The 15,168-nt window shown below is 47.6% G+C and overlaps 1 protein-coding gene across 1 annotated transcript in view; it reads right to left on the bottom strand.

Moving 5' to 3' along the window:
• Positions 1-14,893, bottom strand: part of CACNG2 (calcium voltage-gated channel auxiliary subunit gamma 2) — a gene marked incomplete at both ends in the record, with an annotated part of 51,227 nt that extends 36,334 nt beyond the window's left edge. The window contains one exon of the mRNA XM_084269789.1: positions 14,683-14,893. Coding sequence (XP_084125915.1) covers positions 14,683-14,893 — 211 coding nt within the window. The remainder of the gene's footprint in view (positions 1-14,682) is intronic.
• Between the last annotated feature and the right edge of the window lie 275 nt (positions 14,894-15,168).

Here is a 15,168-nt window from a genome sequence, read left to right as displayed (position 1 = left end):
TCAAATTTATTAATTCCAGTTGTTTCGCCCAATTTAATAGCACAAAGTAGTCAAGAGTTGTGCTTAAATTCCATCTGAAGATGTCCTGTAGGTAGGTGAAATCCTGGACATACTAAGTTCAAACACTGTGAATGTGACAGTAGTTTAAGACTCTTTTCTCCTCCTCTGTCACTTGGGACTGAGTACAATCTAGCCACGCTGGAAGATCTAGTCCACATGTGAAGAACAGCCAGTAGAGTCTCTCATGAACTAAACCAGTTCAATGGTGTTGTCTCAACACTCGTAATACACCTAATGTTTTCCTGTTAGAGCCTCAGTTTCCCTTGCTCCTTTGGCATGTCCCTTGGTCTAACATCCATAAGGTCCCAGGTCACTTCCTTCTCTCCACTGAAATTCAGCCTCCCCTCAGCTGTAGGCTCTGGCCCAGTGCCCCACTCATTTTGCTGCTGTACAATCACAAAAACAGATTCCCTCTCATTTGCTCTCACGATCCCTCTAATCTAATGCTCTGGTGTTATATTCTCATAACAGCATGTAGAGATGTGAACTGATTTGCCTCCCATCTTGTCACCTTCTCTCACATATCCAACCCAGTTCCCAGGGTCTGATTTTGTACAACTATGAACATTTATTCCTGAAAATTGATCACTGGCCCAGAGGCTAAATGTTTGTTATCCAGAAGGAAAAAAAAAGATGACATTACAATTATTCTTATTTTAGGTCCTGAAAAGGTCAGGAAGTCCTACCACATTAGCAGTGAAAGGAACAAGGGTGACTCAAGAGGGTCTTGGCAGGTTCATAAAGTCCCAACATTTGAAAGCAAAGTCCACATTTGATCACCTATCAACAATTTATCAATAGCTCAGTGATTAAAAACAAAGGTCTTTCACTTCATTAAACACATTCAGTGCCGTTTGCTCTACATTCCAAATGGCTGAACTGATGTTCCAATGCAGCCTATTTTTAGTATTTCTGATTAGTTCATTATTTAGGAAAAGCTACTGACTGTGTATCTGTTGCACAGATCTAATCAAATTCTTCGTGTGGATCCAAAAGACCAGGACTTCGTACGGGTCTTAAGGGTTCGTTTGGATGTGGGTTGAACCTCTGTTCCAGTGGTGGTGCAGCCCGGTGAAGTGACAGCCATGGAGCTTTCCTCTCCTTGAGTCTTTTCCTTTATTTGTGTTGTGGGGAAGAAGCCATGTAACATATTACACCTTTTTCCAAGAAAACTAAGATCAAGAATGACAGAAAACTAGCAGTCTCAGTGAGAATTAAACAAGATACTCAAAATAAGTGATCTCTTGGGTGTCTGAGTAAATTACCACCTCCAGATCAGATTTTATTTATTTTCAGAACAAACTATTTCTTTGCTAGTAAATCCTGCAGTTTTGTCATGAATCCAATGAATTTTCACTGGTAAGTGACAACCCTAGAGATGGAAGTAGCCACATATCCCCAGGGCAGATACCACACGGGCAAAAGCATTCCAGCATTGCCTCTTCAGCAAGCTTCAGCCCTCATGTGAAAGGACAGGATCTGCAGGTCACATGGAGATTAGTCTCTGTCCTTCATCCTTGCACTGCTAAAATTGCAAAGGAGAAATCCAGCTGTGATGGCATCTTCTGGCCTCAGATTTCTCCAGCACTTGGAGGTGTGTCTGGGACCAAGCTCCCTCTGAGAACCCCAAATAGTACTATATCTCTCCCATGGGAGTCAAATGAAACGTGATCATTCATTCCCTTCAGACCACCTCTGCTTACCAAGCATGGCGACACAGGCATGCCCGTACGGGGATATGGGAATTAAATTTGGATTAAGAGCTAAGAGAGGCTCTTTACTATAAGTCTCCATGGCACAATGTAATGTGACCTTGCACGGGTCTTGGAAGCGGCACACCTGAGTAAGTGCTGCATCCTGACAGCTCTCAGACACGCTGATAATTTGCCTGTGCAGCGTGCTATGCTTGGGCAGCCATCAGGGCTTGAAATACCTGAACTAGCTTGCTTGGAGTTATTCAGGTATCTCCTTCTGGCACTGCCTGGAACTGGGCAGATGTGACCTGTTCTGCATTCTGCTCTGCCTGGAGAAGGAGGTGAAGCCAGTCTTAGGTGTAATACCCTCTTACTGATGTCAAAAGCAACAATGCAGAAATAAGTTCTACACGTTTGCTGTCTTCTGCTTTGCTGCCTTTCATATGTCATTTGTCATCTTAGATTGTCACTTCTTTGATGTAGGGACGACAGCTTTTGTGTATGTACAGTGCCTAGCATAAGGTGTTTGCACCCTTCGTGAAGCTTTGGTGCAGCCGCAATGGCGCAATGGCAATAAGAGGTGAAACACACAGAAACCTTCTGCCGAAGAGCAGCAGCCCGAGATTTTTGTTCCCCTGATTTACCAAAGGTAATCTGGACAAACCTTGGGTTCTCTGCCACAGAAACTGTACCCCAGGACTCCAGAAGAAGGACAAATTAATGTGCTTACTGCACAGGAGGTGGCCGTGCCTGCCTTAAGTTGCTTACATAGATAAATTTCCTGGCAATACCAAATCAGAACAAGAATTTTATAGTCCAGCTCCTTTGATTCTTCCCTTCCCCAAATTTACTTTTTCAGACTTTACTGCGTGGAGCTGCAACCACTGGTCACACCTTACAAATTGCTGCAAGTCTGTGGCTGGTTGGTTTGTGTGATTGATCCTGTTCTGCCTATATGTGCCTAAACCCTTCTTTCTCCCATGGGCTGGAGCAGTGAGGAGAGGAAGAAAAGGCCTTTAGGGGTGGAAGATGCTGGCATCAGACAGAACAAAATATGCCCCATTCCACAAAGCAGAGAAGATGGGTAAGGAGGTCTGTATCTCCATCCATCATCTCCAGCTAATATTCCTGGTTCTCTCAGCAGTTCAAGCATCTCCTACCTCTGAGTCCCAGGGTTTCTCCTGACTCACCCTCCTCTTTCAGACCATATTTCTGAATTAGCTCCTTCTAGCACTCACACTGCATTCCTATTACCACCTCCACATGCCGTGCTGTGGCCAAGTCCTGGTTGCCCTCTTGCCTAGTCATTCCTTCTGGCCAGTTGTGCTTTGCAGCTGCCACAGACCCTTCCAGCCCCATGCTTCCAGCATGCAGAGATGCTTTTTTCCGCAGCTGGCTCAGTCTACTCCCAGAAACAAACCATCCCCCCAGGTTCTGCAGGGAAGAGTGTAAATGCTGCCTGGCCCTGGCGCCTTTGCATCCTCACAGTGCTCCTTCTCGCAGTCTTGCTTTGCTCTGAACGCTTTCCCCCTCGCTGTTCCTGTAAATGTGGGCCAAGCTGTAATGATGCAGCACGCAGAAAAACACCTTTCTCCTGTGATCTTAGACAGCCCCTGGAATTAATTCCTGGAAAGCCGTTCTTGGCCTTTCTGAGTTCTGCTTTCCTGTGAACACACACGGGCAAAGTGATGACTGGAGAGGGGAAGAGTGGAGCGATGATTGGGGAAGAGTGGTGCAATGATTAGGTGGTCACCTGAAATTTAGGAAAATTGTGGATCCCATGCTTTTCCTGTGTGCTATGCTGCTGTTTGCGTTGCAGTGCACTTGGCAGGGTAGACATATTCATTTCTCTGTTGCTCCCTTTCCCAACAGCAAAACAGCTGCACTGCTCTGCTCTCGGCAGTTGTTTCCTTTGAGTCTATTGAGTGCAGTTGCAATGGAGGTGTCTCAGCTGGAGGACACTGTGCAACATTCAGCTCCAATTAATCTCCAACACCAAGCCTGTCCACAGCTGCTCTGTTACCCCAAACCCTTGCACTTCATGACAGACTCTGTCATCCTCCCTGATTTCCTTCGAAACCCCCTATTGAATTTTTCTGTGTATTTTGTCTTCCTTGAAAAGGAATATGTGACTCCTACTTTTGGAGACACAAAGGGAGAAGATTTAAACAAGTCCATGACTGGAAGACTTAGTGATCTGTCCCACTGTGCAGTCCCCCCTAGCCTGGAAGATATGAAGGAACCTAGCCCTGGTTATTTCTTGAGGAAGCCGCTACATGTCTCCACTTCTGTTGTTTTACAGGTCAACTTACAATTGCTCTTTGTGCTGCATACACTGAGATGATAGGGCTCCAGGCAGGCAAATTATTTGAAGAATATCTGGGACAGAGACTTCCACACCAAACTGTAGCACACAAACACACACGCACACACACCCCCCCGCCCCATCCCAAAGCACACACTGCAGGGGTGCTCTGCAGCAAGCTGGAGGAGCTGGAAGCCCGGAGATAGCTATTCATGGACCTTTCCTCTCTCCCAGCTGCATCTCCACAGTGCCTTAGGGATCTTTGTCCCTCACTCAGTTGTTTCCTATGGAGACCTGCCCCTCCTGCTGTCCCCAAAATACTCTGAACTGGCTCTTTCCCCTGCCTACAATGTTCCCACTCTCTGTGCCAAATATGAACACAGGGATACCATCCACCCCACAGCCGTGTCATTCAGTAAAACATCACTGCTGCTTCAACCTATTCCCTATACTTTATTTGACCTCACCAGCACCATTCCTTAGTCTCGAATATTTGACTTCCATCTCCCCCCCTTCTCCTTTCATACAGGATGACATTCTTTTCTGCTCGAGTCCTTTCAGGCGCTACTGATCTTGAAGTTCCCCAATTACAACCACTTTTCTTGTGATGGTGACACCTTAAGAGACAACAGCAGCTGCCTATAAAGGGCCTCTGCCATCTGTTTCCTCTGCCACTTCTTTGAGACAGCTCTAGCTATATACAGAAAAAATATTTATCACAGTTCATTCACTCCCTCACTCAGAAATGAGCAAGAGAAAAAAGCCTTCTTTCATGATTCTGCCACTGTCCTTCAAAAACCCGTGACCCTCAGCCTAAGGAAAAGGGCAATGCTTGAATCTAAAACGAAGCAGCAGATTTTCTTGATGATTGATCCCTTGAGACCCTATACTCTGAAGGCATTTCTGGGCAGCATCTGCATTTGGAGATGACTCCTCATGGCTGCCTGAAAGGCAGAAGTCAGAGCCAGGCCACTTCATCTCAACCACCAAGCTTTCCTGCTGACTGAATGTGGAAGGAGATGCACATGTGCACAAATGTGCATACACACACACACACACACACACGTGTGAACATTCTTAGTTGTCAATGCTTTTCCACTCTGGAGAAGCTGGATAGGATGGGATCAAGGGGAGTAGTTCTTACCCGGGAGGACTATGGGCTAGAAGTTTAAAGAGAAGAGAAGAAATGTCTTCAGGAGTGAGGGCTGGAGGAGAAAATGGCAGATGTGAAAGGTGATGTGGAGAAAGAGGGAAGAAAAGAAGAGACAGTGAATTCCAAATGGGTCTGGTGGAGACAATGAAGAAAAATCTGAACCAAGAATGCTGAATGAACATGACCATAAACCTGGGAAACATTCAGTGTTCAGTTGCGATCCATCGCGTTGCAGCTACACTGGTGGTATAAACAAGACCTGAAGTAAGAGAGTTCTCTGAGTGATGGCAAATTTAAGAATAAAATATAGTTATGAAGGAGTGGGAGGAGAAAAATAAAGTAGACACTAAAAAAAAAGTCATGTTCAGGAGGAGAATGAAAACTGAGAAATAGGCAGAGATAAATCAGAAAGGGATAGAAAATCCAGGGGACGGAGGTGGATAGTGTTATTCTTTATTTGACAGAATGTATACTTTACACAACAAGCTAAATCAGAAATTTAGAGTTGTTTGCTTCTAGCAAAAACACACACATCAGAAGTATTCCTACCCATGGATAGGATGGCATTGCATTCTCAAGTTTTCGTATACCATCCTCATTTTCTGTTTTTCACAGCTAGCAGCTAGGAGTATATGCTCTGGGGGAATAGGAGGTGCAGGACAAAGTCCATATTCTTCTCTGGGGAGTTATAGATTTGATAGGAAGCTGGTATAAAAACTTCAGCAGCTTGTGCAACAGAAACAGAAGCGGGTTTCACCTATCCTGCAGGGATTGTTATGAAAACTCTGATTGTGTTGCTTGGGATTTTATGGGAGAGCTTTTCCGTAACACAAAGAGGATAAATGGGGCTGGGAGACAGAAAGCTGTCAGTAAAGAAAACAGATTCGATGTAAGATAGAAATGCAGGAAGAAGAAAAAGGGAAAGGTGAATGCCAGGGCATTCGTGGTCACCTCTGCCATTTCACAGGCTCACTGATCCAAGGTGAAGAGTCCATGGGAGGATTTTTGTCACATAGGGAGGGCAGCCAGGTTGATCTTTTCTAATGAGGGTGAAAGACGATGCAAATGGAAATAGTCAAAAAGGAAATGCTGGAGTGGGTGAGCAGCTGGCACAAATAAGTGTGGAATCTCTTTAACTTTGGGGCTGTTGCACTCACTTGCACTGGAAGTGAATTTAGCCCCTGGTTTGTCAGGTATGGCACTGGCAAAGTGGGGGCACACGACCACCTTGGGGGCACGGCTGTTTAAAGCACACACAGCCCTTCCTCAGCCTCACTCTCCCCTTGCCTACATGGACAGCGTAAGCAGTGTGCCTCCATCCGAGTCAGCAGGGTTGCATCAGTGCAATCAAGGGGAGAATCGGGCCTTCATCTCTTGTGGATAGAAGCACTACAGTATTGTACGTCATCAGATGCCAGTTCAGTAATCATTTCCACAGATACAAGAGAAAAGAGACAACCTCGTTTCTAATTTAGTCACGATAGCATCAAAGAGACCCAAAGCCTATTGCTTTCTGGGAAGCAGGGACTTCAACAATAATAATTCTTCGCACATATATGGCACCTTCATCGCTAACTACTTACTTTATACCCTGGGGTGTGAAGAAAAAGGACTCCACTTAATTCCATATGCTCTTAATTGCTCTCTATCCCAGATCCTTCCTAAAAAAAAATATGATAGAAATACCTAAACTCGCTGTTAATTTGTCAAATTAGGACAGTCATTTAGACCAGCAGAAACGCAGGCCTAGTTTGCATCTTACGTTGCAACTGCACAGCATAGCATCTAGAAACAAAAGAAATGCCAGACTAAGTAAATCTGAGCTCCGTTTAATCCCTGACAAATGTTTCAGGGAAGAGGCAAGAACCACATGGCAGTCAGATAGGGGATAGACTGCCCTTGTGAAATGTTATCCTAGTTTTTATGGCGACTGGCTTAATTGCTGAATTACGAAACACCCAAAATGCTGTTCACATCCATTAGGAGGATGCTTAATTTTCGTGAACTCTGTCGTAAATGCCCACTTGCTTGCTAAATGTTGTTAAAATCTTGGCCACGGGAGCTCCGGTGGCAATGAGCTCCACAGCCCTGATACGCATCAAATGAGAAAGCTTTAACTGGGTCTCCGGTGACTCACGTCAGGTCCTCTTGTCTGTGTGTTACAAAATGGGGAAATCAAGAGCTACTGATCCATCTTCTCTACCCCATTCATTATTCAATACAATCCAATCACTTTCCCTCTCATTCACCTCCTTTTCCAGGCAAGCACGTCTAGCCTTGCAGGCTGCTTTCATACACACAGGCTTTTCTACTCCTCCTTGTCCCTGTCCTCCTTTTACGAAGCCTCCTCTGACTTTGAAACCCCATCCCTTGCATGAACCTTGCTCCTGCACTCTCTGCTATCCTCTCTATTCCACCCTTTACGCTAAGGGACTTGCTGGTGGTGGGTTTTGTGTCTCAGCTATGCACTGTACTGGGCCGCTAGCAACACTATCCCTGGGTCTGGCATCCAGTGAGCTGCTGTGGTTCATGCAAAGCCCTGCACGGTACATGATCCCCCATTTCCCACAAGCCAGTGGAACCCTCTGACCTGACTCACTGAAGTTCGTTTAGCTGATTATCGAGATCCAGCAGGCCCGGAGACCCCAGCCCCATTCACATCACCCCTCTTAGGCATTCCTGAGAATCTCAGAGAAAATCATCCCCCTGTAAACAGCTTGAAAAGGACGACTGCATGCTGAGACACTTCTTCCTGACAACCAGAGATCCTTCACTCTAGTGCACAACAACTGCCCTAGGGTTATGGCTACAGAGACCCTTATTTTCCATTTGGATCCTGGCCTGATCCGTGTCTGAGGGTTGCCAGGGAGGTTTTTTAGGGCTGCTGTGTGCTCCTTCCAGCCCAGTTGCTGGCTGCATGCAGATGAGCCAGCTCATCAGCTGAGCTGCCAGTGAGCCCTCCGGCCACGGGAGTTTGGAGGCAGCAAAGTGGAGGGCTGTTGGCTTGACCATAGGCAATGAGCAATGAGGGGAGCAGAAGGAGGGGCTTGGGTCTCGCCCCCCTCAGAGGTAGACAGACTGCCCTGGGGGCAAGAGAAGACAGTGAGAGCAACTAGTGTCGTATGCTGCTTTGAGGAGGGGGGACACTGGCCAGAGAAAGGAGGATGGGGTAGCTGGAGAGGGGTTGGGAAACAGTTGCTTTAGAGCATAGAGGCAGCACAGCTCTGAATGGATGGGGTCCTTCAGCTGGGGGTGGGGGGTGGGGTGGGGGTGGGGTGGTGACTATATGTGAGATGGGGGAAAGCCAGGGGGGAAATGATGGCAGGGAAAAGAGGAAAGAGGACAGATAGATGAAATGGCAGGAGCAAAGGGGACAGAGCAAAGCAAGGACGAGATAATGTAACAGAGGAAAGAGCAAGGGGGATGGGTATCTGAGAACTTGGAGAGAAACAGGGAGAAATAATGAAGGAGAAGCTGCTTTTGAGAGGAAGCACAGAAGAGACATGAAGATGAAAGAGAAAAATAAAGAGGAAAGCTGGAGAGGGAAACGAGAACCAATTAAAATGGAGATGGATAGAATGAGTCAAAGATGGAGGGCAAGGAAACAGCTGGGGTCATACAGGCAAGGGGAAAATAACTTTTAGGTGTATTGTATTCACAGTACATTCTGCATATGCCGACCCTGCTCTGTGATCTGCCTTGCCCCTCCTGGGAAGCTGTCGCCCTGGGATGAGAGCTGCGGGCTGGGGGAGTGATACAGAGCGAGAGCCCCGCTGCTAACCCATCCCCCGGCAGCATCTCCCTTCCCACCCCGAGAGCCCCCTGCAAGGGGGGAGGTTACATGCCCGTGCAAGGCAGCAGCACATCCCCCGACAACGAGTGCAATATGGAAGGGAGAAGCAGCGCAGAACGGAGCAGCGAGGGCTCCCCCTGGGATAAACCGGGTATGCTTGATTGGGAATCTGCTCTTAAAACAGGGGCAGGGGGCAGAGCCATCTGAGAGCCTGAAATGTTCCCTGCTCCCCCCGGCAACCTCCTCGCTACTGCTTTTAAATTAAATAAACATGGAGATTCTGCTGTCAAACCTCAGCGGTCCTCCTCCTCCCCCAAAACTCTTGTTTAGATCATACCAAACCGCAGAGGAGTGAGACGGGGGCTCAGAGCGCTGCGTGGAGAAAGGGATGGGTTAAAAGGGAAACATCAGATAGGAATAGCTCCTGGTCTCCCTGGCAAAGAGACATTTGTTCTATCTCTGTGTAATTTCTTTATACATTACTGCTGCCACACTGCATCTCCACGTCCCTCCCACTGCATTTCGCTCTCACTCTCTTCAGCAAGACAATTTCTGGTGCATTTCAGGACAATATTAACCCATTCCTCTTTCTCTGCCAGTAGGAAGATTCATAATTTAGAAGTAATTTAAAAGATGGTTCTAGCAGCTCACTGGTGTGGAACAGCATTTCCTTGTCAGATCTTACAAAGGCATTGAACTTGCAGGTCTCAGCCCCTCAAATCCCGTCCTTCTTGGTCACTTATAGTCAGGTGTGAATTTAAGCTGAGAGGAGAACCAAACCCACCCAAGTCTGGCATCCCAAATAATTCTCCCTCACCATCTGCCATCCCATGTTTTTTAAGTCCTTTGTCTTCCTCTTCATCCAAGGCTCATCCAGCTCTGCATCCTTCTCCCTGGCAGATGCAATGCCAGCAGCAATCAGCTATGTGTCGGGCCATTGCCTGCTGCTTCATCTCGGGGTTGTGCTAGACTGGTCCCGGTCCTGAACCACGAAGACATGGAGACCCTGTCTCAGTCTACTCCTATTTTCACTGTGTGTTCAGGAAAGCCCCTGGATTGGGACAGCAAAAGTCAGGGGAAAGGACCCTGGTAGATTTGTGGATCCTTGGAAGTATGACAGCAGGCAATTTTGCAGCGTGAAACTAGGGATGCTGACAGGAACAAAGGGGAAAAGAAAAGAAATCAGGAAAGGTACGAGGGAAGATAAGGAAACAACCCACTGGTAAGATGGGTGTGAAAAGAAAGAGGTGGCTTAGGAGCAAGCAGCAGTGGGAGAAGGCAACGTGAGGGAGCGACGCAGCACCGGAATTGTCTGGCAGAAGCTTGTCCACTGCCTGTGCCCTGCCTCACTTTGCTGTCAGCTCTTCGTTTTTGCAAACACTGAAAGTGCACTTAACTCTCATGTGCTGTTCAGACATAACAAGCTGGAAAGGGAACAGATCAGCTCATTAATTTTCCTTGGGAAGGGTCTCTAGGCAGGAATTATTTTCTGCACCAGCATCCATTCAATTATTTGCCTTCACACCAGTCAGATCTACAGGGATGTCTAACCCCATGCGCATCACTCATGCCTGCCTGCCCTGGACTCTTCTCTCCCTCCTTCTCTGTACAAAAGCCTCCCAGACCTATCCCTTTTCTAATAATAATGACAACATGACAAAACCAATAACCTACAGATATAAAATACATTTCATTTGCTTGCTTCATAAGACCCTGATAAGGCATCGTCACTCACTTTTTGAGATCCTGTAGGAGATCTACAGGAGCTAATGAAAGAATTAGACAAGGCATCACTCATAATAAAAAGTGGTTTTAAAACATTCGGTGCCAAGAAGGAATTAGGCTGGAAGATCTGCAGCCATTTTGAAGTTGTAAGAGGTGCAGTATCCATGTGTGGCATGAGCTTGCAGACCTCAGATGCTTGGTGTACGTGTGTTTTGTGCCTGTGCAGTTAAAGCCATTTTTCTCAAAGGGCAAAGCTTTTTGAATGGCCCAGGGACATATGTGAGCAACCCCAAAGCCTGAGAAAGAATTATCTCAAGGAAGATCAGGAAACAAATCAGAAGTGTGATCTGCAGTAATGTGAACTGACACCACCTTTCTGCTTTAGCCACACCATGGAGCAAGGGCTCACCGTGGGACACAAGGAAGGGGGAAAAGAAATCCCAAATAGAGGAGGAATGTCCCAAATGACACTCCTCTTTGGAGAAGTACTAAGATATAAAAATGCTGACTGAATGTCTGCTGTGGGGAACAGAATGAACGAAGAGAGGGGAACCTGAAAATTGAAAGCCCAGGGGTAAAATTCTCCAAGAGGCACTTGCAATTTTGACCGCAGCATATCTGTGTATACAGCCCAAGACTGAGTCTCCACATCCATATTTGCTATTGGATGTCTTGGGCAAGAAGACGAAAGACAGTTTAGCACACGAGGAGTTCACCGTCTCTGACAGCCCACAGTGTTGAGTAATGCCAGCATTTCCTCATATCCCCAGAAATTAAGGCAACCTCGTTAGAGGCTTCCCACCAGTAGCAGGAGGCAGTTTGGGCTCCTTCTTTGACTGTTTTCTTGTTACAAAATCTCCTGCCCTCCTCTCCATCTCCTTGCCCCGTAGAGCTGCTCCAAGGCCCATCCCAGGCAGCAGAAACATGCCTGTCCCAGTCTCTATGTCAGGTGCCTCTGCCACACTGCTGGCAGGGTGTGAACAGAGTCCAAGGGTTTTTCCCTTTTTGGAGCCTCCTGGAACCAAGACCTTCCCTCTGCAAATCTGCCCACCCTCTGCATCATGGGAGGAAGGAGCCTTTGCTGCAACCCTTCTCTCCTGCTCACCAGCAGGCCGCTTTCACTGGGGAGAGCAAGTCAACCAGGGACACCTTTCTGATTCCTTCTGCCAAGAAAGAAGAAACCTTACCCCTAAGGTGATCAGATGTGACAGTAAGAGACCTGCCATGCAAGTGCTGGTGGTGATACTTTGCTGTGCTGTCTTGGGAGCAAGAGTGCCATGGGGCTGCAGGAAGCCAAGCAGAGGCACCCTGGCAGCAGCGGTGCCAGATCTGTGCCGTGCCACCCCATGAGGCAAACCGGCTCCCAGGCCCTGCTTGGAATGTGGCCATAGGGATGGTTTTGCCTCCTGCTGAGATGCTCTCGCTACTCAGCCTTTATCCAAGTTTTGGTGCAACCTGTGCCCTTAGTCCCTGAGGCTAGGGACTCAGAGCTGGGCTCAGCGCCTGTGTGGTGCATTGCACCCTCCTACCCCACTCATCACTTCTACCCAGCATCCAGGAGGCAGGGAAACGTCCCGTCCCTACCCTCATATGGTTGTGCAACTTGTGCTCAGGCTAAATTTCACACCCCTTGTGCAGGGCTGCAGCTCAAGCCCGCTGGAGAGCATCAGTTAGGGAGGGCAGGGGGACTGGGCTGGCAGTGCAGCACTGGGAGGGGCTGGGGACACTTCAGAGCTTTTAATTGGAAACATCCTGGCACTTTCCTTTGCCATGCAAGCCACTTCTCCACAGTGCCTGTGGGGTCCTGTCAGATGTAAAGGAGAAGGAGCCCTGAGCTCCTCCGATCTGACAAACCTCACCCGCCCCTTCCTCCTCCCCCTCAGACCGCGTCCCTCTGGGTACGGCGCTGTGGGCAGATAGACATGATCTGAATTCACTGCCTCTCCCAGCCGGGGTCCTCATACCTCCTGTCTCCACCCCAGCCTCCCTCCACCCTCCAGCTTGGGGACACGGCTCAGGAAGGGAGTTCTTCCCTGCAGCCTCCCTTTCCCGCATGGCTTTGCATTTGGGCTTCCTTTTGGGCTTGGCTTTTTTTTTTCCCCCTTCCCTCTCTCATTAATTTTTAATTAAGGAGATGTCTCCTTCCCCAGTTGTAATGAATAGCTGCGTGAAAGACTTTTCATTTTTATTAATACATACCTCTATATATTTATCTGTTTGGAGGAAATATGTGCGTGCATGCGAGCGAGTGTGTTTAAAACATCCCCCATTAATTTACTGCTATTGATTTTCTGGCGTGGAGACAGCATATAGTATTCAGCATAGAGCTCCTCTGCAGGATATGTTAAAAGGCAGCAGTTTGGGTTGACAAAGGGCACTAAATGCAGTATGCGTCAAATAGACCATCGCTCAATGAAGTCACTTAGCTATTCAAAACATGTCCAGCCATCACTCAACCGTTTGCACCAAGAACGGGGGGGAAATTCGCGCTTCTTCCCGGACACAACCATTTCCAAACAGCAGCTTTAGCTTGCTTTGGTGAGAGACATCAGGACATACATAGTTTATTCCCCCCTCCCCCCGCTGCCTTCCATCTCCCAGTGCCGGTCTTAGAAAATCAGTCCTGCGGTACCCACTCCCAGCTCTCTCCCATCAGGGAGCTCCAGGCACACCCAGCTCTGGTGGACTCCGGCACACACAGACATTATCCCTAGATGTCCATAAACCCCCGACAGCCCACCCTCCAGCTGGGAGCTGATTCATAAACAGGGCTCTTACAATGGGCTGCAATGTGCGCTCTTGTGCTCTCGCCCTCTCCTCCTCGCTACGTGTGTAACATAAACCACGCATTTACAGCGGTTGCCCCTATCCCTCCAGCAGAGGCTGAAGACCACCTCCCCAGCCCACACGTACACCAATAGCAGTACTGAGCAACACATATTTAAAAGCGAATCACTGTCCCCTCTTTTCTTTCCCCCTCCCTTAGGAACGTCTGATTCCAGAAGTTGGCTGCGGCGGTGTCTCTTCTGCCATCAGACATGTCACTGAGTTGCTGTTCAGTTTCACCACATCAGACTTAGGCTGATTTTTCCATTCAGAGACTTGTTTATTTTTAGCCTTTACCATAAACCTTAAAAAAAGGGGAAAGAAAAAAAAAAAAGTCCCAAACAAAAAACCTACACTCACCAACCCCCCAACAACAAACAAGTGGGGGAAAAATCCCAGCCCCAAAGGAAACCAATCAGCCACCAACTAGACCCCTCTGCACCCAGCCCAGTGAGATGTGGCTGCTTACAGACATTACGAAATGCTCTGAACTCTGACTGGAATTGTTAGATTCACTGAACGAGGCGTTTTGGACATAACAGGGTTGTTTCCCTTTCTCTCTTTTTCCCTCCTAAAGTGAACCAACGATTGCATCCGGAGTGCTTTGCAGTCACCCCCTCCCCACATTGCCCCTCACTCCCAGTCTTGTCTTTGCAAATAAGCCATATGCAAAGAGAGCAATTATTTCACTCTGTGGTTACAGCCGGAGCGCAGCAATAATACAGCATTTTGGCATCGCTTTCCCAGGCAATACAAACAAGCTGAAGACAGGCAGACCGCACAGTTGCTTTTGCAAAGGGTTTCTCGGTGTTTTTGTAACACATTATTCCAGGTGGAAGGGGAAAGTGAATTTCTGGGGAAGGTTGAGGCGGGTAGGGGGGGGGTGGGGGGGTGGGAGGGTGGAGAAAAGGAAGGGAGACAGGAACAGAGCAGAGAATGTTTTGCCTGTCTTCTTGCCTCTGTGCCCTGAGTAACCGAGCCCACTGCTCTCAATTTGTGGTGAAAGGAATGAAGTGAGAAAATGGTGGAATGTGGAGGGATTTTTTGGGGGGGGGGGGGGGGGGGGATAAACATGGGGTGGTGGGAGAGGAAAAGGGGTGGTGTGTGGAGGTCCAGAATCAAATACCTTCCAGGCAGCAGGTTCTCCATAATCCAGAATGGGTCATGACTTCCTCGTTCTTTTTGCTGGTTTCGTTCTCACTGACAGTTTTAGTCTTGCAAACCCCTCTGGAGTAAAGCCAGTAGTCGGTCCCCACAGCTATGGTCATCAGGCTGAAGGCAGCGAAAGCACCAACGGTGGTTAAAAGCATCTGAACACCTCTGTCAAAGAGCCCCATAATTCTTCATTATACAAATACCCAACCGCCTTCTGATTCTTGGGGTGTGTGTGTTTAATAAAATAAAAGAATAATAATTCCGACTAATAATATAATGGGTATATATAGAGAGATAGATATCAAAAAAGGGAGGTAAGAAAGCCCACGGAAAAGAGTGTAAATTAGAAAGACCACACGGGAAGAGGCTTGCCTTTTAAATCGGAAACGTTCTGGTTGAAATATAAAAAAAGGAAAAAGGAAAAAGAAAAAGAAAAGAGAGAAAAGAACCAAGAAAA

Source organism: Gallinula chloropus, assembly GCF_964237585.1.
Source record: "Gallinula chloropus genome assembly, chromosome: 1".
NCBI classification, from domain to species: Eukaryota; Metazoa; Chordata; class Aves; order Gruiformes; family Rallidae; genus Gallinula; species Gallinula chloropus.
The sequence above is the reverse complement of the archived record's forward strand: the minus strand, read 5'-3'. Positions and strand labels throughout refer to the sequence as shown.